Genomic DNA, 25145 nt, shown 5'->3' with positions numbered 1-25145 from the left:
GATGCATACTTGCAGATGGTAGGTTTCCCATATCTCTGCTAGGCTTGTCCTTCAAGCTTGAAGTTGTCATGGGTTTGGAAGGTACTGTCTGAGGATCTTTGGTGAATTTCTGCAGTACACACTGCTGCAAATTGACTTTCGGTGGGGGAGGGAGTGGATGTTTGTGGGTATAGGGCCAATCAAGCGGGCTGCTTTGTACTGGATGGTGTCAAGCTTCTTGAGTGTTGTTGGAGCTGCACCCATCCAGACAAGTAGGGAGTATTCAATTGCACCCCTGACTTGTGCCTTGTAGATGGTGGAAAGACTTTGGGGAGTTAGGAGGTGAGTTACTCACTTATACTCTGACCTACTTTTGTTTATGTAGTGTGTCCAGTTGGATTCCTAGTCAATGGTAACTCCATAATGTTGATAGTGAAGGATTCAGTGATGGTAACATCATTGAATGCCAAGGAGCAATGGTTGGATTGTTTCTTACTGATGATGACTATAGCCTGGCATTGGTATGGTACAGTAATCCCAAGGCCCAGGCTAATGTTATGAGAGCTGGGGTTCAAATCCCACGTGGCAGATGCTGGAATTCTAATTCAATGAAGAAATCTTGGAATGGAAAATCATCATAGAGATTTGTTTCAAAAACTCATCTGGTCCACAAATGTCCTTCAGGAAGGGAAATTTGCCGTGGTTACCTGGTCTGGTCTACATGTCACTGCAGCCCCACAGCGAGGTGGTTGACTCTTAACTGCTAATCGAAGAGATTCAATCAGTTCCAGGACTGGGCAACAAGTGTTGCCAATATCAGTGATGCACATCTCCCTTGAAAGAATAAAAAAGAATATATAGAGAAGATTAAGATCTAAGACATTAAGAATATTTTCAGTAAGAGTTCAGACAAGGGACCAATGAAAGTTGGGTCCTTCAGGCTGCATTCCTCACTTGGTTAAAAATTACAAAATTTTACAGTACAGAGGGAGGCCATTCGGTCCATTGTGTCTGTACCGGCTCACGAAAGAGCTACTCAGCTAGTCCCATTTCTCTGTCTCCGTAACCCTCTAAATTCATTCCTTTCAAATCTAGACCCAGCTCTCTTTCTGAACCCTCTTATAGAATCTGCCCCACCACTCTCCCAGGCAGCGCATTCCAAATCCTAACAACAATCTGGGTAAAGAAATTTCTCCTTATCCCACCCTAGCTCTCTTGCTGATCCTTCTTTAATCTATCGAAATTGATCAAAATATTGAACACCTCACTAGGGTCTCCTCTGAATTTTCTCTGTTCCAAGAAGAATAAACCCAGTTTCTCTAATTTTGCCTTGTATTAATATCTCTTATCCCTGGAATCATTCTAGAAAATCTCCTTTGCACTCTCTCTGGGGTTTTATCATCCATAGTTCTGAGATGAGGACAGATTATTTTTCTTTGAGTTTACTGAACCTTTGGAATTCCTTAATACAGAGGGCATGTGGAAGCTGAGTCTTTGAGTATGTTTCAAATAGAGACTGATAGATTTCTGATCACTAGTGGTGTACAGGGTTATGGAGATGGAGTGGGTAAAACCATTGACATGTTCAATCAGCCATGATCATATGATCATATTGAGTGGCAGGGCAGGCTCAATGGACTGAATGGCCTACTCTTGTTCCTTTGATCACACAAGTTGTGGAAATCCAGAACTTTCTACCTCCAGAATATGTGTGTGCGTTTGTGTGTAGGGGGGTTGGGGTGATGCAGCAAACTACTGACAGTACAAGTCTTGGGGAATCATGGAAAGCGCAGTGGTTAGCACTGCTGCCTCACAGCACCAGGGACCTGGGTTTGATTCCAGCCTCTGGCGACTGTCTGTATGGAGTTTGCACATTCTCCCTGTGTCTGTGTGGGTGTGCTCTGGGTGCTCCAGTTTCCTCCCATAATCCAAAGATGTGTTGTTTAGGCGATGCTAAATTGCCTACAGTGTCCAGGGATGTGTATGTTAGATAGGGGTAAATAGGTCGGGCTGGGTTACTCTTCAGAGGGTTGGTGTGAATTTGTTGGGTTGAAGGGCCTGTTTCCACACTGTAGGGGTTCTATATCATGCTAAAGGGTATAAACTCCACTGGGTACACAGAATTGAGATACAGATTAGCCACAATTTACCTGAATGGCTGATTGAACAGGCTCAAGTCTGAATGACCAATGTTCCCCTGACAGAAAATAGAGAACAAAATTAATTTTAGAAAAAAAAACACTTTAATAACAGAAGGGGAAATGCTGTGATGTAACAGATGCTTCATGTGGCGCTCTGCCTGAATCTATTTCAAGACTTGGTGAATGCGTGAGGATTCCTGAGATACATGCGTATGCAGCAGTGAAATAGACAGCCCATCACACCCACTTATTATCCAATCAGACCCCATGGGTTTAATTAGTGGTCTTGTTCAGGCAGCCCAGCAACTTGTTGTTATTTTGCCCATGTGAATAATTTTTTTAAAAAACTCTTGAATCTAGGATCAGAAGGCCTCCAGTGCTCCAGCTGGACAGCGTGGGATTGGGAAGAGCTGTCCTCAATCTTATGTCAAGGCACCGAACTCTATCTTTGACGATGTGTACAGAGCAAATGTTTAGAGGAAAGAGTTGCAGCCTTACAGGTGGTGGTGCGGTGGCTCGGGGACCCGAGTTTGATTCCACCCTCGGGTGACTGTCTGTGTGGAGTTTGTACATTCTCCCCGTGTCTGTGTGGGTTTCCTCTGTTTCCTCCCACAGTCCAAAGATGTGTAGGTCAGGTGGATTGGCTGTGCTAAATTTCCCCTTAGTGTCCAGGGACATGTAGGCTATGTGGGACATGCAGGGTTACAGGGTTACTGTGGGATGCTCTTTGGAGGGTCAGTATAGACTCGATTGGCTGAATGGCCGGCTCCCATGCTATAGGGATTCTACAGGCCTCCTGACTTTATCAGGGTCAGTGTTCATACATCTGAGAGCACCCTCATTATATTCAATCACAGGTAAAACATCGCTGACCAGGCCAGCATTTATTGTCTATCCCTAGTTGTCAACGCTGAGCCTATGGTTAGACACAATCAGAGTGCAGGGACAAGTATAGCTAATCACCACAAACAAAAACAGCGATTTCTGGAGAAACTCATTGGTGTGTCACTGGAATCCAAATGTTAACTTTGCTTTATCTCCAAAGATGCTGCCTGACCTGCTGAGTTTCTGCAGCAATTTCTGTTTAGATTCACAGCACATCAGCTGCTTCCTAGTTTGATATAAAGACAGTAGTGTTTCCTTCCTTCAAAGACTTTAGTGAAAGAATGGGTGGCATTTTTATCGAAATCAACAATGATCACTAATTTATCTCCAGATTTTGTTGAATTGAAAATTTGCCCTCCACTGTGGTGAGACTTGAACCTACATCCCAAGAATATTAGCATAGACCTCTGGATTAGTAGCCAGCCAGGTAATAACTGAGTGTTGTTGGTTTCATACCTCCTTTGTACCCGGATATTAATTTGTTACATTTTCCATTGTCTGGTATAGATGCTAACAGACAATGACGGAGGTGAGTACAATTTTGTCATTGAAGAAACATTTGGACAGATACGTGGATAGGATAGGTATGGAGGGATACGGATAATATGCAGGGAAACGGGAATAGTTTAATTGTGAAAACTGGGTGGCATGAACAAGTTGGGCTGAAGGGCTTGTGACTCAGATAAACATGGGAGCATTTTTAATAATTCCATTTCTGCATCAACTTTTATGACATTTTATCGAGCATCATTGACGAGGCCAGTATTTGTTGCCTTTCCCCAATTGCCCCTGAACTGAATGGCTTACTAGATCATTTCAAAGGGCAGTGAGGTGTCAGCCACTTTGCTGTGGGTCTGGAGTCACATGTAGGCCAGACCTGGAAAGGACGGCAGACCCTCCCTCAAGGGACGTTACTGAACTAAATGGGCTTTTAACAACAATTGATGACGGTTTCACAGTCACCTTCAAGAGTGAGATTTCCATTTCAGATTTTATAATTAAATGGCTAGTTGACAACTCCAGGATCAATGGAGGAATTTGAAACTTCCATCTACAGGGCAATGGAGTGTTGAGGAATGAGGGAAGATCTCATAGAAGCTCATAAAATTCCAACAGATCTAGGCAGGAAATGCAGGAAGGATGTTCCCAATGATCAGGGAGACTAAGGATATGGTACAGTGGCTCAGTGGTTAGCACAGCTGCCTCACAGCACCAGGGACTGAAGTTCAGTTACAACCTTAAGTGACTGTCTTTGTGGAGTTTGCACATTCTCCCCGTGTCTGCGTGGGTTTGCTCTGGGTTCCTCCCACAGAATAAAATCATGCAGGTTAAATGCATGGGCCATGCTGAATTAACCAGTGTCCAGGTATGAGCAGGTTAGGTGGGTTAGACATGGGAAACGCAGGGTTACAGGGTTAGGATAGGAGGGTAGGTCTGGATGGGATGCCCTTCGAAGCGTTGGTGTGCACTAATGGGCTTGTTTTCACACCGTAGGGATTCTATGATACGGGGTAGGACATTTCGGACTGTGCTGAGGAGAGATTTCTTCACCCAGCGAGTGGTGAGTCTGTGAAATTCTCTGCCACAGAAAATGGTTGGGGCCAAAACATTGAGTATTTTCTAGAAGGAATTGGATATATTTCTTAGAGAAAGTGAGGAAAAGGTTTTATAATCAGCCACGATCATATTGAATGGTGGAGCAGGTTTGAAGAGCTGGATAGCCTACTCATCGTCCTATTTTCTTTATTTCTACAGCAGGATTTACTGGATTAACTAATCCACTAACATTATCATGTTATCATCATCATCTCGCTTATATATTTGAACTTGCCATTGTTTGCCTGAGTATTGCTTAGGATTTTCACTGAGCATCTCAGATCATTGAAGTCTGGGATCAGATCTCTTGTTTCTTTTTCGCAAAATTTGTTTCTACTTTTTGTGAATATCATTTGGTTTTCCAAAGCCCATCAGGTTGGGATTAATATCATTGAACGCTAAGCTTATGGGTTCAGATGGGCTTGCATGATTATGAGCAGTGGTGAAGGATGTTTTTGAGGTCCTGGTGAATGGAGAGATCTTCATTTTCCTGAATGCAGTGGAGTTCACTCAGAGCAGCAACATCATGGCAGATGGCTGGCAGTGGACAGTGAAGAATGACAGCCCAGGCAGTGAGGATGCTGAGGGTCAATTTGAAAATTCCGGTCACCCACTACCTAACTCAGCCCATTTGGAGATCAACAAGTCAAGTGCAGTTACTTCACTGTCACACCAGTGCACTATACTCAACTGCAGAGCTACAAAGAGCTCTCGCTGATGATTAGCTGCTCCTGATATCTCTTTCTTTATTGACTGGTTTCTGGGAGAAAGTGAGGTCTTCAGACGCTGGAGATCAAAGCTGAAACTTTATTGCTGGAACAGCACAGCAGGTCAGGCAGCATCTAGGGAACAGGAGATTCGACGTTTCGGGCACATGCCCTTCTTCAGGACTGGTTTCTGGGTCAAGTTCAACATTGACTTCACTGCAGTGGCTACCTTCTTAGGGTAAACATGGAGATGGGAGATGTGGTGTTGTGGTAGTACTGTTATTGATCTCATGACCTAGGGACATGAGTTTAAGTCTTACCATAGCAACCACAGATTCAAAATGCATTTAATTAGGTGCAAGTAGAATTGCATTTTTTTTTTCATGGGTTTGGGTGTTGCTGGCAAGACCAACAATTTTTGTCCACCCCTGATTGCCCTTCAACTGAGAGGTCATTTCAGGGAGCAGGTAAGAGTTAGATGCATGGAGGACATTGGTGAATCAGATGTGTAATTACATCAGCTGATGATTGGATCACTGTGTGCAGGCAATGACCACCCCTCTATCAAGAGAGCATCTGACCATCGCCCTTTGGCATTGGGCCCACACACTTAACCGTCAACCATGCCACTCCTATTCTGCTGAATCTCAGAAAACTGAATGGAATTCAGAGTTATAGAGTCATACGTCATGGAAACAGACCCTTTTGGTTCAACCCGTCCATGCCAATCAGTTATCCTGGAGAAGTCTAGTCCCATTTGCTAGCATTTGGACCAAATCCTTCTAAACCCTTCCTACTTATATGCCCCGTCCAGATGCCTTTTAAATGTTGCAATTGTACCAGCCTCCACCACTTCCTCTGGCAGTTCATTCCATACACATACCACCCTCTGTGTGAAAAAGTTGCTCCTCAAGTCCCTTTTAAATCCTTCCCCCTTCACCTTAAACCTATGCCCTCTAGTTTTGGCCTCCTCCACCCTGGGGAAACGACCGTGTCAATTTACCCTATTCATATCCCTCATGATTTTATAAACTTCTATAAGGTCCTCTCTGAGCCTCCAGCACTCCAGGGAAAATGGTCCCAGCCTAACCAGTCTCTCCTTATAGCTCAAACCCTCCCATCCCAGCAACATCCTTGCAATTCTTTTCTGTACCCTTTCAGGTTTAACACCATTGTTCACACAGCAGTGCAACCAGAATTATAAACAGTATTCTAAAGGTGGCCTTAGCAATGTCTTGTACAGCTGCAACATGATATCCCAACACTCAATGGTCTTACCAATGAAGGCAAGTCTGACAAACGTTGTGTTCACCATCCTAATTAACAAGAATCCCTCACTATCAACATTCTGGGGTTACCATTGACCAGAAACTGAATCAGACTAGCTATATAAATACTGTGGGCACAAGAGCAGGTCAGAGGCTTTTATCCTGACTCCCCAAAGCATGCCCACCATCCACAGGAGTGTGATGGAATACTCCCCACTTGCCCTGGATGGGTGCAGCTCCAACAGCACACAAGAGGTTTGACATCATTCAAGACAAAACACCTGCTTAATCCACCACCTTCACCGTTCACCACCCACCCCCTCACCTTAGCAGCGGCAGTGTGAACCCTCTACAAGATGCACTGCAGAAATTCACCTTGCTTCCTCTGATAGCAACTTCCAAACCCACAACCAATACCACTGAGAAAGACAAAGGCAGCAAATACATGGGAATACCACTTACCTCCTGTAAGTTCCCCTCTGAGCCACTCACCATCCTGACTTGGAAATATATCATCTTCCCTGCACTGTCACTGGGTCAAAATCCTGGAATTCTCTCACTAAGGACATTGTGGGTCTACCGGCCGCACGTGGACTGGAGAGGTTCAAGAAGGCAGCTCACCTCCACCTTCTCAAGGGACGGGTAGGAAATACTGGACCAGCCAATGACACCACGTTCTGTGAAAACATGGAATAAATAAATAATCAGTCTGTTTGAACAGATTCCAGAGCCACTCTTAATCACAAACCCAGCCACATATGTAAGGAGGAACTCAAACACAATCTCAAATAATACAGCCTCCCCAAATACAAATATCCTTTTTTGAGACAGGTTTAATTCCAACCAATTTTGACTTTGACCCTTAGTTGGTCACAAAATCTTCACAACTGTTGAGACTTCAGTACCAATTGAAAACTAAGTTTGATAAAGTTTTGGTGGAGTAATGCCAGCTAAATTACTCATCCAGGGAGCCAGTACAGACAAGATGAGTCAAATGGCCTCTTTTTGTGCTGAAACTGTAACTACAATGCAGGAGGTGGTGGTGTAGTAGATCTCTGAGCTGGTAATCCAGCGAACCAAACTAATGGTCTTGGGAGGAGGGCACTGGAGCAAAGGAGGTTGGGGGGTAACCTTATTGAGGTTCATAAAATTAAGAGGATCATTTATAAGGTGAACAGCAAGGGTCTTTTTTCCTTAGGGTGGGGGAGTTCCAAACTAGGGGGCATATTTTTAGGGTGAGAGGAGGAAGATTTAAGAAAGGCATGCGGAGCAACATTTTTACACAGAGAGGGGGTCATGCATGGAATGAACTGTCAGAGCAAATGATGGATGTGGGTACAGTCACAATGTTTAAAAGACACTTGGATACGTTCATGAATAGGAAAAGGTTTAGAGGGATATTACCCAAGCACGGGCAGGTGGCACTAGTTTAATTTGGGAACATGGGTCAGCATGGACTGGTTGGACTGAAGAGGCTGTTTCTGTGCTGTATGACTCTATCATGGCAAATGGTGAAGATAGGAATTCAGTCAAATTTGGCTGTTTGACTGTAGTAGAAACCCATTAGGGAAAGAAGTCTGCCATCCTTACCCAGACTGGCCTACATACAACTCTAGAACCACAGCAATGTGGTTGACCCTTAACCACCTCTGAAATAGCCCCCAGCAATTAGTATTGGCAACAAATCCTGGCCTTTTCAACCACACTCACACTCCTTACAAGAATTCCAGGTGTCAAGCTCAGGTGAATGCTGTCATGGTGTTGAGGGAGTTGCTGTCAACTGGTGTGACCCTGTCTGGATTGTTGCAAACATTCAAGTGTGGAGTGGTGTGGCGCTGTTGTCTTCTGAACTGAGTCTTGACGGACAGTTTATTGGTGAGCTAGTGCTATACAACAATATGATGGTTTTGGAGAAGGGGAAGGAAATGGCCATGTTAGAGTTATCCTGTGATGTTGCACTCAGACACAACTGGTCAGTTTTACACAGTCGGGTAGACGCCAATGTGGCATGTGGAGGGGTGGGAGTCAGGGGGTAGGGGGTGAGGGAGGAGTCGGCGTGGGTTGCACGTTCTGGTACATAACAGCGAGAACCATGCCAGGTCCTTTAGATTTTACAATTGTCTGCTTTTGATCTTAATGTGAGGTTCCACAGGCATAGAAAATTTATGGAACCTCTGGGCTAAAGAAGGCCTGAATTAAAGATCCACTTGGCCCTTGAGGTGTGACACTTCTTGCCCAAACACACTGATTAAAAATAATTGAGAAAAATTGGATTTAAAAAAGAAACCAACTGTGCCACCAACCCACCCAATGCTGCATCTTACAAGGTATCAGACCTGGTGCTGGATGGTAGGGTTATAATGGGTGGCTCTCTTCTTTGGCCAGCACAGAAATGAAGGGACGAATGGCCTGTTTCTGTGTTGTAACTTTTCTTTGGTTCTGTCACTGTGATGGAAAGACCATAATTAAACACTTTTCACATTTCCCCTCTCTCCTGTCTCCAACCCTCTTTCTCTCTCTCCTCCTTTAAGACACCCTTGAAATCCTACCTGTCTGACCACCCAGGCTCATAGTTCTTTAAGTGACCCAATGTCAAATGTTGTTGAATAATGCTCCTGTGAAGGGTATTGGTTTGTTTTATGGCATTGAAGACACTATATAAATTCAAGTTATTGTAGTGAACGGAATGGTCGACTTCCTTAGATTTAGGGGGAACATTGACTTCCTCTTGCTGCCCCAATACTCTCATCCTCTCTATTGTTGTTCACAGTCACGTTCTCCTGAAGTAGTCATAGATTCATAGAGGCTTACAGCATGGAAACAGGCCCTTCGGCCCAACTCGTTCCTGCTGTATAGTGTTCACAATAATCTTGTCTCATTTGCCTGTGTTTGGTCTATATCCCTCCATCCCTATCCCATCCATATATCTGTCCGAATGTTTCTTAAATGACAACATTATACTCACCTCCACCACTCCCTCTGGCAGCCTATTCCAGATACCCTCTGGACTCTATTATATCTCTCCCCCCGACCTTGAAAAAATAGCATTAGAGAATACAAACTTGCTCCTCCTCCTGTCTGCACTATATTCCTTCCTGGAAACAGGTAAGTACCATTTGAGATGCTGCTCATTTCAAAGATACATCCATAATGTTCTACTACTCTTCTGATATCCCAATTTGTTGCAATTGTCAGAGATTTAGCATTCTTGCAGTTATCCTGATGAGTGCACGATGAAAAGTTTTAACAAAATGTCTCTCTTTTCAATAATATGCAAATTCTGCACCATAAAATGTCTCAATGCTTTTTTGTTAGTTATAAAAATAATTGAGAAAAATTGGATTTAAAAAAGTACAGTGGATGAGCACCTCTTTCTTCATCCTAATATTCTGTGACTCTGGTTATAATTTTGCAAAATTGCTCAGATTCAAGAATGCTCCCAGCAGACTAGAAGTTCGAAAGAGTAACTCCAAGAGTTAATTGAGAAATGGGGAGGAGAGAAAACCAAGAACTGCAGGCCAATTAGACACCTACTTCATTGGAAAATGCAGGAACCTCCTTTAAGGAAATCGTAATAAGGCACCTAAAATGTTATAGTCTGATCAAACAAAGTCAACTTATTTTCACCGAAGGGAAATCATGGTTAAGTAATGTATTTGCATTTTTGAAATAACTGACCAGAGGTCAATATTCTGTCACCAAGTCACCCTTTGTTTATATGCCCACAGTACATGGGCTCTGACCAGTCAGGCCCTAAATTGAGTGACCTCCTGAATCTCCTGTATATATCTGTCAGCCAGGGCTCCCTGATTGACTGAGGTTAACCCAACCAGGGGTCTCATAGTTAATGAGATCCACCTTCCTGCATTCCAATTTCTACAGTTTTTTTTAGGGATGAAACTAGTAGGGTATATAAAGGGTAGGTTAGCTGTAGAGTATTCAGATTTCCACAAAGTATCCAATAAAGAACCACACAATGAGTGTTCACAGTAAGGGCTAATGGAGATGAAAGAAAACTTGTTTAACAGACAATAAGCAGAGAGTAGGGATGCATGGGTCTCTTTCAAGCTTGTAGGCTATGGAATTCTGTCTGGTTGAGTGCTGAAATTCCTACTCTTTACCTTTATCTGTGTTCATGGCTTGGAGGGAGATACCAAAATGATATATCTAAGTATGATGATGACAGAAAGATGGATGAGAATGTGAGGTGTAAGGAGGAGACAGAGAGGGTGAAATCTGGTGTAGTCAGGTTAGAATAGGCAACAAGTGGCAAATGGGGAAGTTTTTTTCACTTTTGTAGTAAGAATAGAAAAGTAGAAATTATATTTTGCAAGGCCTCAATACGAGTGAAGATTGATGTTCAAACAGACTTCATGTACTTGGGTAAGAAACACAGAAAGTCAGTGTGCAGGTACAACAAACATTTTGGAAGGCAAGTAAAAGCATATTGACCTTAATTGGAAGGGAATTTGAAGACAAGAATAAATCAAAGAATCCCTACAGTGCAGAAAAAGGCCATTCAGCCCATTTAATCTGTATTGACCCTCCAAAAAGCATCCCACCCAGACACACGCCATCCCTGTAACCCCACATTTATCATGGCTAATCCAGCTAGCCAGTACATTATGGACAATTTAGCATGGCCAATCCACCTGACCTGCACATCTTTGGACTGTGGGACGAAACTGGAGCACCCGAAGGAAACCCACACAGACACTGGGAGATTGTGCAAACTCCATATAGTCACCCAAAGCTGGAATCAAGCCTGGGTCCCTGGCGCTGTGAGGTAGCAGTTCTAACCACCATAAGACCATAAGACCATAAGACATAGGAGTGGAAGTAAGGCCATTCGGCCAATCGAGTCCACTCCGCCATTCAATCATGGCTGATGCGCATTTCAGCTCCACTTACCAGCATTCTCCCTGTAGCCCTTAATTCCTCTAGACAACAAGAATCTATCAATCTCGGCCTTGAAGACATTTAGCGTCCCGGCTTCCACTGCACTCCGTGGCAATGAATTCCACAGGCCCACCACTCTCTGGCTGAAGAAATGTCTCCGCATTTCTGTTCTGAAATGACCCCCTCTAATTCTAAGGCTGTGTCCACGGGTCCTAGTCTCCTCGTTTAACGGAAACAATTTCCTAGCATCCACCTTTTCCAAGCCATGTATTATTTTGTACGTCTCTATTAAGTCTCCCCTTAATCTTCTAAACTCCAACGAATACAATCCCAGTATCCTCAGCCGTTCCTCATATGTTAGACCTGTCATTCCAGGGATCATCCGTGTGAATCTCCACTGGACACGTTCCACTGTGCCACCATGCCACCCCTAAGTCTTACTGTAACTGTACAGGGCTTTGGTGAGACCACACCATAAGACCAGAAGAAGTAGGTACCAGTTAGATCATTGTGCCCTTGAGCCTGCTCAGCCATTCAATAATATCATGACTGATTCAATATTCCTCACGTCCACTTTCCTGCCCTTTCCCCAATACTCACAATTCCCCAACTAGTCAAGAATCTATCCATCTTAGCTCTAAATATACACAAGGACTCTGCCCCCACAGCTCTCTATGGCAAGGTGTTCCATAGACATTTGGTATAATGTGTGCACATTTGGTCTCCATATTGAAGGAAGGTTATCAATGCAGTGGAGGTGGTACAGTGAATGTCCAATAGATTGACACCTGAGATAATGTGGTTGTCTTACAATCAGAGACTCGGTAGTGTTGAGCCTATACAATATGTTGCATGGAAGAGTAGAGTTAATTATGATATTCAAGGTTCTGAAGAGACTCAGCAGGATGACACTGAAAGGTTTCTACCCCATATCTGGAGAATCTAGAACCTGGAGTCACAATCTCAGGGAAAGGAGCTAAGGATTGAGTGTAGAGATGAGAAGAAACTTCTTTGTTCAAAGGGTATTGTGACTCTATGGATTTCACCAAAGTAGTCATTGTGAATGCTGCATTATTGAATAGATTTATGGCTATATATTCCACTCTCCCAGGGAAAAGAAGGATATGAGGTAACAGATTAGAAAGCGGAATTAAAATTAATGATCAGTTATCATAATATTGAAGGGCAGAGCAAACATAGAGGCATGGAGTCAGTCGGTCCAACTCATCCATGCTGACAAGATATCCTAAATTAATGTACTCCCATTTGCCAGCACTTGGCCCATATCCCTGTCAACCCTTCCTATTTATATACCCATCCACATACCTTTTAAATTTGTAATTGTAGCAGCCTCCACCATTTCCTCATTCCATAAACTCACCTTGCTCTCTGTGAAAACGTTGCCCCTTTAGGTCCCTTTTAAATCTTTCCCCTCGCACCTTAAACCTAGGCCCTCTAGTACTGGACTCCCCCACCACAGGGAAAAGACCTTGTCTATTTACCCTATCCATGCTCCTCAAGATTTTATAAACCTCTGTAATGTCACCCTTCAACCTCTGATAAGGGAAAACAGCCCCAACCCATTCAGCCTCTCTCTATAGTTCAAACCCTTCAGCCTTGCCAACATCTTTGTAAATCTTTTCTGAACCCTTTCAAGTTTCACACATCCTTCCTATAGAAGGGAGATCAGAATTGTATGCAGTATTCCAAAAGTGGTCTAACTAATGTCCTGTACAGCTGCAACATGACCTCCCAATTGCTATACTCATATGGTCTACACCTATGCATTGTGTTCTTTTTTCCCTGGCTTTTAGAGGAGAGATTGTGTTGACTTGGCCCATCCCTTACTGGTCAGAGTATTGAGTACAGGGGTTGGGAGGTCATGCTGTGGCTGTACAGGACATTGGTTAGGCCACTGTTGGAATATTGCATGCAATTCTGGTCTCCTTCCTATCAGAAAGATGTTCTGAATCTTGAAAGGGTTCAGAAAAGCTTTACAAGAATGTTAGGAGAAAGTGAGGACTGCAGATGCTGGAGATCAGAGCTTAAAAATGTGTTGCTGGAAAAGCGCAGCAGGTCAGGCAGCATCAAAGGAGCAGGAGAATCGACGTTTCGGGCATAAGCCCTTCCTGAAGAAGGGCTTCTGCCCGAAACGTCGATTCTCCTGCTCCTTTGATGCTGCCTGACCTGCTGCGCTTTTACAAGAATGTTGCCAGGGTTGGAAGATTTGCACTATAGGGAGAGGTTGAATAGGTTAGGCCTGTTTTCCCTGTAGCGCCGGAGGCTGAGGGGCGACCTTATAGAAGTTTATAAAATCATGAGCATGGATAGGATAAATAGACAAAGTCATTTCCCTGAGGCGGGGGAGTCCAGAACTAGAGGGCATAGGTTTAGGGTGAGATGGGAAAGATATGAAAGAGACTAAGGGACAACTTTCTCATGCAGAGGGTGGCACGTGTATGGAATGAGCTGCCAGAGGATGTGGTGGAGACTGGTACAACTGTAACATTTAAAAGGCATTTGGATGGATATATGAATAGGAAGGGTTTGGAGGGATATGGGCCGAGTGCTGGAAGGTGGGACTAGATTGGGTTGGGATATCTGGTCGGCATGGACGGGTTGGACCACAGTATCTGTTTCTGTGCTGTACATCTTTATGACTCTATGATTTTAATGAGCAGTAGCCTTTAATGCCTGTAAAATTCTTAACGGTCATGACAGAGACTTGACAATGGGTTTTCTCCAGGTGCTCCGGTTTCCTCCAACAGTTCAAAGATATGCAGGATAGGTTGATTGGCCATGGGAAATGCAGGGTTACAGGGATAGGATAGGGGAATGGGTCTGGGTGGGATGCTCTTCGGAAGGGTGTTTTGGACTTGATGGGGCTGAGTGGCCTGCTTCCGCACTGTGGAGATTCCATGATTTGATGACAACGTAGCATGTAAAAAATTATTTCGTCCTTGCTTGGGAATTAGAACAAAAGGGTCACAAATTCGCAATAAAGAAAATCAATCATTTTGGATTGAGATGAGGAGAACTGACCTCTCTCAAAGATTTATGAATCTTTAGATGCCTGTATTGCAGAGAGCTGTGGATGTTAGGGCTTTGAGCTGATTCTAGACAGAGATGGAGAGATTCTTTGGAGACCGATATGTGGGGAGAGTGCAAGCAGGTGAGAGGGAGAAGGTAAGTCCTTGCCTTAGTGAGTGGCAGTGGAAGCTGGTTGGCTCCAGCTCTTAATTCCCAACATCCTCATATTCTTTCCTTAAATTCAACTGCAACAAATGGAAATTTCTCTGTCTCTACAGGAACGAATTCAGACCCTGGACGGTAGATGTCAAACCTACAAAGATAGTCAAAGCGAAGCAGCTGTACCACCCCCCAGAGGCCAAGGTGGCTCATGAAACCAGCTATAACACCACCTTCCGGGGGCAGTTTAGCAAGCGGGCAGAGATTATCAGGCCCGGGACAGCAGATACCAAGGCCCCTGAACGCAGGAAAATGCGAAGCCTCTACAGTGAAGCCTATAAGGAACCTGCCAAGGTAAAACTAAAGATCCCAGCACTTTTCGCCTCTTTTCCAATGTCATTACCTCCATGAGAAAGGGCATCAAGGGGAATCACTATCAATTGGCCAATGTCTTTATTCAGACAAATATTTTCAATGAGAGGAGACCTTATTGAAGCATGCTAGATTCTTAGGGATTTGAAAAGGTAAATGTGAATGACTTATTTCCTTTTGTGGGAGAGCCTAGCACTAGAAGGCATTATCTCTGAATAAGGTGTCACACATTTAAGATAGACTTGAAGAGGAATTTCTACTCTCAGGGGATAGTGAATCTATGAAATTCTTTACTACAGAGGGCTTTCGAGACTGGTCAGAGTATTGAGTACGGGAGTTGGGAGGTCATGTTGCGGCTGTACAGGACATTGGTTAGGCCACTGTTGGAATATTGCATGTAATTCTGGTCTCCTTCCTATTGGAAGGATGTTGCAACATAGTACAATTGCAACATTTAAAAAGTACCTGGCTGGGTATATGAATAAGGAGGGTTTGAAGAGATGTGGGTCGGGTGCTGGCAGGTGGGACAAGATTAGGTTAGGATATCTGGTCATCATGGACGAGTTGGACCGAAGGGTCTGTTTCCATACTGTACATCTCTACAACTCTATGACTCTAAGTATATTCAAGTCTAAGAATGACAAATTTTTAATCAGTCAGTGAATCAAAGGTTAGGAGGAAATGGTAGGAAAATGGAGTAGAGGATTTTCAGTTCAACCATGATCTCATTGAACAACAGAATGGACTCGATGGACCAAATTGCCGACTGCTGCTGTGTCTTATGATTTTCTAATGCCTTATTATTTGAGTTTTGTTCTGAGCCCATACACCTCTGGAAGGTAAGACCCAGCTTCGAGGGAATGCAAGGCAGATTGACACTGGAGTTTAAAGGTGTAAATAAGGAGACCAGATTACACAGATTAGACTCTACTCTCTTTTGTCCAGGTGCCTGAAAATTGATCTAACTGAGATGTTGGAAATGATGTTGGAATTGTAAACAATAGATAATAGAGAAATTATTTTCTCTGCTGGGTCAGGGGGTGGAGGTGTTGGGGGGTGGGGAGTGGTGATGTGGGGAGGAGTGGGGAGGTACAGGTCAAGATGGGAGTCAGGAAACAGTCACAAACCACAGAGTGTAATCTTGAAATTGAATCCAGAACTGAAACTAGACAACATTATATCACACAAAGGGGAATGGAAATCTGGTTCTGTCACCCTCCAAAAGATGCACGGGAACAATTGCATCCTCAAACATAAGGGCAATAAACACTCAAATAAAACCAAAGTGCTGAAGATACGAGTGATTTGAATTGAAACAGAAGTGCTGGGGAAACCCAGCAGGTCTGGTAGTATCTGGGGAGAGAGAAATAGATTGAACGTCTCAAATGCAATGATTGTGCTTCGGAACTGAAGGTGGGGTTGGGTGGCGAGACATTGATGGTTTCTATAATGTTGCCAAAATGGGAGGAGGAATAAATGGAACAGATGGTGAGAGTTCCCAAAGCAGAAGCCAAAGGAAGTGCCAATGATAACAGAGGAATAATCTAGGTGAAGAATAGGTGTCAAAGATAGATGTCACTATTAGGAAATAGGTGACCTCTGCTGAGAGCACATCCATGCCAACAAAATACTGGGCAGGGAATGTAATTGAAACAGGGGCACAGTGTTTGTGGCCCAGAGTTATTGAACTCAATGTTGAATCCCAAAGATTGTAAAGTGCCTAAATGAAAAGTGAGTCAATATTCTTCCAGCTTATGTTGGGCTTCACTGGAATGCTAAAGTAAGTCCAGGGGTATGCTTTCCTTTATTGGTCAGTGCATTGAGTATTGGAGTTGGAAGGTCATTTTGCAGCTGTACAGGACATTGGTTAGGCCACTTTTGGAATATTGTGTGCAATTCTGGGCTTCCTCCAATAGGAAGGATGTCGTGAAACTTGAAAGGATTCAGAAAAGATTTACAAGGATGTTGTCAGTTGAGATTTTGAGCTATAGGAGAGGCTGAATAGGCTGGGGCTGTTTTCCCTGGAGCATCGGAGGCTGAGGGGTAACCTTATAGAGGTTTATAAAATCATGAGGGGCATGGATAGGGTAAATAGACAAAGTCTTTTCTCCAGGGTGGAGGAGTCCAGAACTAGAGGACATAGGTTTAAGGTGAGGTGGTAAAGATTTAAAAGGGACCTAAGGGGCAAATTTTTCACACAGAGGGTGGTGCGTGTATGGAATGAGCTGCCAGAAGAAGTGGTGGAGGCTGGTACAATTACAACATTTAAAAGGAATCTGGAAGAGTATATGGATAGGCAGGATTTAAAGGGATGTAGGCCAAGTGCTGGCAAATGGGACTAGATTAGGTTAGGATATCTGGTCAGCAAGGATGAGTTGGACCGAAGGGTCTATTTCCATGCTGTACATCTCTATGACTCAATGACAAAACTTTTAGCATGAGAACAAGATAGTTTATTGAAATGACAGGCAACTGGAAGGGGTGATGAAAGGTTTATGCCTGAAACATCAACTGTCCTGCCCCTCAGAAGCTGCCAGACCTGTTGTGCTTTTCCAGAGCCACGTTGCTGACTCTCCAGCATCTTAGTCCTCACTTCCTCCTCATGCCAACTGGAAGAGTCATTCTTACAGACAGAGCATCACTGTTTCACAAAGCGTTTGGTACTACCAATGTAGAGAAGACTGTATTATGAGCAGCAAATATAGTAGACTAGATTGAAAGGATTGCACGTAAAATGTTGCTTCATCTTAAAGGTGTACTGGGATCCTGGACAGTGAGGAGGGAGGAGGTGAAACGACACATGTTGCCTTGCTTGCACTCAGCAAAGTGGACCTATTTTCTGCTGTTGACACCTTCCATTAATACCATTAACACCTACTCTTTATTTATATCACTCATAGAGTCATAGAGTTATACAGCACAGAAACAGAATCTTAGGTCCATTTGGCCAGATATCCTCAATATATCCAGCCCCATTTTACCCATATCCCTCTAAACCCTTCCTATTCATGTACCCATCCAGGTGCCTTTCAAATGTTGTATTTGTACCCACTTCCACCACTTCCTCTCACACACTTCCTCTCATTCCATACACACACCACCCTCTGTTGTCGCTTACGGCCTTTTCAAATCTTTCCTCTCTTTGTTTTGGACTTCTCTACCTTGGGAAAAAGACCTTGTCTATTTACCCTATCCATACTCCTCATGATTTTATAAGCCTCTTCAACATCACCCCTCAGCTTCTGACACTCCAGGGAAAATAGCCCCAGCTTTTCCAGCCTCTCCCTATAGCTCAAACCCTCTAACCCTGGCAAATTCCTTGTAAATCTTTTCTGCACCCTTTCAAATTAAACAACATATTTATTTTAGCAGGGAGACTATAATTGAATGCAGTTTTCTAAAAATGGCCTAACCAATGTCCTGTACAGCCACAACATGACATCCCACTCCTATACTCAATGCACTGACCGATAAAGACAAGTGTACCAAACACTTTCTCAACTACTCTGTTTGGCAACACTCCCCAGGACCCTACCATTAAGTGTATAAGTCCTGCCCTGATTTGCCTAACCAAATGCAACACCTCTACTTTCATTAACATTCTCTTTGTCGTCTTCTTTGTGCACCCTCACTATCTGTTCCACTTGCTCCTCCTTCCCTTGGTATGGATGCGCACCTGAGATTGGGAACTGAAGTTGAGATGCACTTCAGTCATCATCTAGTTGAATAGTTGAACAGGCTCAATGACCTGTTAGCCTCCTCCAAACCTAATTAAATATTATCAGCTCCATCTGCTTTTCGGTTTCTGAAAACCACATTGTACCAAACATTTAACCATCCTCTCAGTTCTTCTCTTCCCTTGCTCTCTCAAGCATCTTCAGAGACATATCTTTCCATGATAAAATGGTGCAATTTAAATGCAACTAGTTATTGTCACACATACATACACACAATCTGCAAAAGCATACAGGAGCTGTTCTCCTTAGAGCAGTGTTAGTTAAGGGGGGAAGCTTCTTTCAATGGCAGGAGGATTGGTAACTGCAGGTCACAGATTTAAGATAATTTATGAAGGAACTTTAGGGAGATGAAAAGTGGATTGTAATGATTTGAAATTCATTGCTTGGTCATGTAGTGAGGGCACATTCAGTGACGATCTCAAAAGGTCATTTTAAATAATTTACTTTAAATGTATAAGGATAATTAATTAAAAGGAAATATTTGCAGCACAATGGGGAAAGAGCAGGGTGAAGTGGAAATAATTAGATATGATAAGGTGGAACTTGAGTAGTGCTAACAAAGAGACACTTTGGGGAATCTTGCATCTTGCACTCATCTGGACACACAGACAAGAATGCCAAATTTCAAGGGAAGCACTATTAGTCCATTGAAGATTATCAGTCGAGCTCATACCATGGCTAATTACAAATTGCATGTTTTCATGCATTCGTTCTTATGTGTGCACTGATGAGTACAAGATGAGAGCTTTGTCAATGTGTCTTTTTTCCAGCTATATTCAAATTCTATTCAATTTAACTAGACCATATATGTATGGAACTCTCTTCCCCAGAGGGCAGTTAGGCGGACTCATTGAGTATTTTAATGGCATAGGTCTATTAACTTCTGACTGCCCTGTTAGTCAATAATTAATAACAGCAGGAGTGGAATTATCGCTGGGCTGTTAACCCAGAGATCCAGGTAATGTTCTGGGGACCCAGATTCAAATCCTACCACAGCAGATGTTGGAACTTGAATTCAATCAATATCTGGAATTAAAAAATCTAATGATGACCATGAATCTGTTGTTGATTGTCAGGAAAAAACCCATCTTGTTCACTAATGTCCTTTAGGGAAGGAAACAGCCATTCTGGCCTACACGTGACTCCAGACCCACAGCAATGTGATTGATTCTTAACTGCCCTCAGGGCAATAAATGCTGCTTGGTCAATGACACCTTCGTCCTGTGAATGAATAAAAAGCAAAAAAACAAGTGAATTTAAAGAATCTGAAATTAAGAGCCTAATGAAGACCATGAAACCATTGTCGATTGTTGGAAAACAATCAGGTTCACTAATACGCTTCAGTGTCATTCTTGCCTGGTCTGACCTACATGTCATGCCAGATCCACAGCAACGTGGTGACTCTTAAGTGACCTCTGAGCAAATAGGGATGGGAAATAAATTCTGGCTTAGCAAGCAATGCCAACATCCTATAAATGAATAAAAAAACCGACCAGAGAAAGTGCAGTTGGGAACAAAATGAAATCAGCTGCCATCTCACTGCACGATGGAGCAGGCCTGAGGGGCTGAATGACTCCTTTTGTACAGTGTAAATTGTTGTCTCCTGTTATGGACCAGGCCGGATCCCCACAAAATGTTTTAAGAAGGTAGCCCAGACTGTAACTTGTCTAGTTGTTTTGGGCAGATGTAAGGTGGATTCCCCAGGAGTGGTCAAACCACTTCGCTTTTAGTAGAAGAGAATTTATTCACACACTGCCGAAGGAAACACTAACAAAAGTAAACAGAATTTCGAATAACAATTTGAAAACCTGACTGACATAATATCTCCCTTAAGTTAACACAGAGCTGTTCCGAATTCCTGCAACATCCCATAAGTGCAACCCTTGACAAAAAGGCAAATTCAAACATTGGTTCTTACAGGAGAGAGAGAAATTGCAGAGAGGATCAGCCAGGGATCATTTGCTGAAGCACTCAGCTTCTCTGCATTCCCAGCTAAAACAAAACCAAACCGAAAAAATCCCTGAACCGGCAGAACTGGCCACTCCACTTTCATTGCACAAATGTTTTTTAAAAAAAAGTAAAAGTCCTTTTCCCTGATTATTGTCTTAGGCTGTATCTGTTAGCCATAATCCAAGTGATCTTATCCCAGACAAATCGGAACCTATGCCTTTTACAACCCCTTTTGAGAAAACCAAGGACAATATTACCTTGTTAAAGGAGCAGCATTGTCCCACCTGCTTGAGAGTTGCATTCTTGCATCCATCCTAGTAGGAGAAAAACAAAATACTTCCCCAATATGTTTCTTTTTTTCCAGCATTACTAATTGCAAAGAGCTGGTACACACAGGAAGGTGGCCTCCTTCTGTGCTATATGATTCTAACTTCAGTTGCATGTGGCACTTGTAAATAATTCAATATTTTCCTCTCTTCCTCCCGCCCTCAGCCGGATAAACCAAGCACCCAGAGTACGAAACCAAAAAAACCGTCAAGTCATAAAGTGCCGAAAAAGGCCAAAGAGAAACAGAGCACATCGGGACGGGCTGTGAAGAAAAAAATGACGGATAGTGCTCCTGCCCCCAAGCCAGAGGAAGAAGCGAAGAGCCAGGAGATGAACAATAAACTCGCCGAGGCTAAAGAGTAACATTCTGTAAATGGGGCCACGGGAACAAGTAATCAGACTCTTCCTCATCAGCCGGGGACACCACCATGCACAAGGTCAGAGGTCACGTTTAGTCCATGCAGCAGCCCTTCTGAATAATACAGATCAATTCGCTACAATACCCCATTTCACCTATTTACTATATACAGGATAAAGAATGTCCAACAATCCTGCTAACCCAATAACCAAATACAGCTTCTATAGCACAGAATCCCATAGCTACAGCAATATACCTAGATTATTCTCGGTGATGACCGAGAATTGATAATCACCATCTTGGGCACTGTGAGAGTAATAGCTGCAACACTAATCATCTATATAACAAGACAGCAACAAGAAGTGACTTCACTTTATTGATCTACTGGATCCAGCTGTTAACCATCTGATCTCCTGCACCTAATGTGTGCAGAACAACCCAAAGTCACCACTTTGATTCTCCACATAAATTACTTGCTCCTCTTGATTTGGTCCATCCCTTAGTTTACTCCTGGGTAGCTCTTAGGTTTTTTATAATAACCATCCAAATTTGAATAGATTCCAGTCCGCAATTTCAGTCCTGGGTGCTGATCATCCCCTACCTTCCTCATTCAGCATTCTGAAGGTCTTAAAGCTGAGTCCAGGGGGTGGACTTTGGCACCAACATTAAAATTAAGAATCACCCTCATTCAAATCCTCTGACATCTTTCCTCCCCCTCCTCACTGCCCCTCGAAAAACACCATGAGGGCCTCCTTTTATGTCTAGTCAGTGGCAAAGAGAGAAGACCCAACAAAAGGTGGTTTGGAATCTGATTGGGGTCTTTTTATGGGTCTGTGTTTATGGCCCATTCATCTTTTAGTACAGAAACCAGACAGAAGTGAGTTGGAGGTGAGAAAGATGTTGAAGTCAGAGAAAGAATGAACCGCTTCTGTAATTAGTAAAATAAATCCGAGTAGTATATATTAGTAGGCTGCTGAAATTGACAAGGGAGAAGTAGATTTATTTATGATTCATCCTGGAGGTGGTCGTATAAAGGGCCTGATTGAGCAATGACTGATGCAACACACATTTCCCACTTTATATATTTTTAGATGTCCTCTCTCTCACTCACTCACTTACTCACTCACTCATTAGTGCCGAAGCCTGTGTATGTGTGAGATCTTTACAATTGGGCCTCCTGGCTCAGAGATGGGGACATTACCAATGTGCCGCAAGAGCCCTCCTGTGTGTGTGTGTGCCCACACACAGGTAACATTCAACACATGTAAAACTAATGTGAGCATGGAAACACATGAGCACATGGAACAGTTCTATTGCATATGTCTCCACTCCTGCAACACTCCCTGTCACCTCAGCAATGAAGGACTGCATTATACATTTTTTACCATTGGTTCCTCGACATGATGGGAAGTTTCTCCTCAATGCCACGTGGCCCTGACCCTGTTGCGGACACGCCGATAGTTTTCCGTTGATTGTGCTGGGGACACCACACTTGGTGCTATTTCATTCATGTTGTGGCAATGGGAATGATCAATTAACGTAAGTGTAAAGCTCCTGATTGTGATGTGCTTTGTGACCTTTGCTTGCAGTTATTTACCAATAAATGCAAATTGTGAACACTTTCAATGCGTTCTCTCTTAATCTCCTTCTATCAGTGTCTTACTCTCTGTAGGTTTCTGTGTTTCCATTGTTTCCCTGTGTCACTTGTCTATCTCATAATCTATGTCTCTCACTGTCCATCTTTTTCTCTCTATCTCATTTCTCAGCCTACCACTCTTTTTTTGAGTCCCTGTGTGTACATTCCTCCAACTGTGTGTTACTCATCATTTTCTCTCTATCTGCCTCTCTCTTTCTTTGTATCTACCCTTCTCTCTCTATAATTCTGTGCTCCTCTCTCGTTCTCATTTGATCTGTTTCTCTCTATCTCCCCTCCTAAACAGCTTGCCATGGATACTCTCCAGATTGGGAGGCAATTCTCAGAAGAAGGCAAGGCTGATCCATAATCATAATGTCACTGAACTGGTATTCTACTGGCCCAGGTGAATGCTGCAGGCACGAATGCAGCTGATGAAACGTAAATTCATTGCTAAGACTCAAATAATAAAGCACTAATGAAATGTTTGTCTCAGAATAGAACCCATCTGGTTCTCTAACATCATAGAGTCATAGAGATGTATAGCATGAAAACAGAACCTTCAGTCCAACCCGTCCATGCCGACCAGATATCCCAACCCAATCTAGTCCCACCTGCCAGCACCCGGCCCATATCCCTCCAAACTCTTCCTATTCATATACCCATCCAGATGCCTTTTAAATGTTGCAATTGTACCAGCCTCCACCACTCCCTCTGGCAGCTCATTCCATACACGTACCACCTTTTAACTTTCCAAACATAGACTGGGACTGACATAATGTTAAGGGTTTAGGCGGAGAGGAATTTGTTAAGTGTGTACAAGAAAATTTTCTGATTCAGTATGTGGATGTACCTACTAGAGAAGGTGCAAAACCTGACCTATTCTTGGGAAATAAGGCAGGGCAGGTGACTGAGTTGTCAGTGGGGGAGCACTTTGGGGCCATCGACCATAATTCTATTAGATTTAAAATAGTGATGGAAAAGGATAGACCAGATCTAAAAGTTGAAGTTCTGAATTGGAGAAAGGCAAATTTTGACGGTATTAGGCAAGAACTTTCGAAAGCTGATTGGAGGCAGATCAGGTAAAGGGACAGCTGGAAAATGGGAAGCCTTCAGAAATGAGATAACGAGAATCCAGAGACACGATATTCTTGTCAGGGTGAAAGGAAAGGCTGGTAGGTGTAGGGAATGCTGGGTGACGAAAGAATTTGAGGGTTTAGTTAAGAAAAAGAAGGAAGCATATGTCAGGTATGGACAGGATAGATCGAGTGAATCCTTAGAAGAGTATAAAGGCAGTAGGAGTACACTTAAGAGGAAATCAGGAGGGCAAAAAGGGGACATGAGATAGCTTTGGCAAATAGAATTAAGGAGAATCCAAAGAATTTTTACAAATGTATTAAGGACAAAAGGGTAACTAGGGAGAGAATAGGGCCCCTCAAAGATAATAGACTATAGACAATAGGTGCAGGAGTAGGCCATTCTGCCCTTCAAGCCTGCACCACCATTCATTATGATCATGACTGATCATCCTCAATCAGTATCCTGTTCCTGCCTTGTCTCCATAACCCTTGATTCCACTATCCTTAAGAGCTCTATCCAACTCTTTCTTAAATGAATCCAGAGACTGGGCCTCCACTGCCTTCTGGGGCAGAGCATTCCACACACCCACCACTCTCTGGGTGAAGAAGTTTCTCCTCATCTCTATCCTAAATGACCTACCCCTTATTTTTAAAGCTGTGTCCTCTGGTTCGGGACTCACCCATCAGCAGAAACATGCCTGCCTCCAGAGTGTCCAATCCTTTAATAATCGTATACGTCTCAGTCAGATCCCCTCTCAGTCTTCTAAACTCAAGGGTATACAAGCCCAGTCACTCCAATCTTTCAACATTAGATAGTCCCGCCATTCCAGGGATTGACATCGTGAACCTACGCTGCACTCTCTCAATAGCCAGAATGTCTTTCCTCAAGTTTGGAGACCAGAACTGCACACAGTACTCCAGGTGTGGTCTCACCAGGGCCCTGTACAGCTGCAGAAGAGCCTCTTTGCTTCTATACTCAATCCCTCTTGTTATGAAGGCCAGCATGCTATTAGCCTTCTTCACTA

The 25145-nt window shown here is 43.3% G+C and overlaps 1 protein-coding gene across 1 annotated transcript in view; it reads left to right on the top strand.

The window, feature by feature from the left end:
* map6a (microtubule-associated protein 6a) overlaps positions 1 to 23025 on the top strand; it is a 43938-nt gene extending 20913 nt beyond the window's left edge. Inside the window, exons 3-4 of the mRNA XM_043692483.1 lie at positions 14784 to 15018; positions 21216 to 23025. Of these exons, the coding sequence (XP_043548418.1) occupies positions 14784 to 15018; positions 21216 to 21413 (433 nt within the window). The 3' untranslated portion in view covers positions 21414 to 23025. The remainder of the gene's footprint in view (positions 1 to 14783; positions 15019 to 21215) is intronic.
* Positions 23026 to 25145: the final 2120 nt, after the last annotated feature.

This window comes from Chiloscyllium plagiosum, chromosome 6 (assembly GCF_004010195.1).
Source record: "Chiloscyllium plagiosum isolate BGI_BamShark_2017 chromosome 6, ASM401019v2, whole genome shotgun sequence".
In the NCBI taxonomy this organism is placed as follows: domain Eukaryota; kingdom Metazoa; phylum Chordata; class Chondrichthyes; order Orectolobiformes; family Hemiscylliidae; genus Chiloscyllium; species Chiloscyllium plagiosum.
The sequence above is the reverse complement of the archived record's forward strand: the minus strand, read 5'-3'. Positions and strand labels throughout refer to the sequence as shown.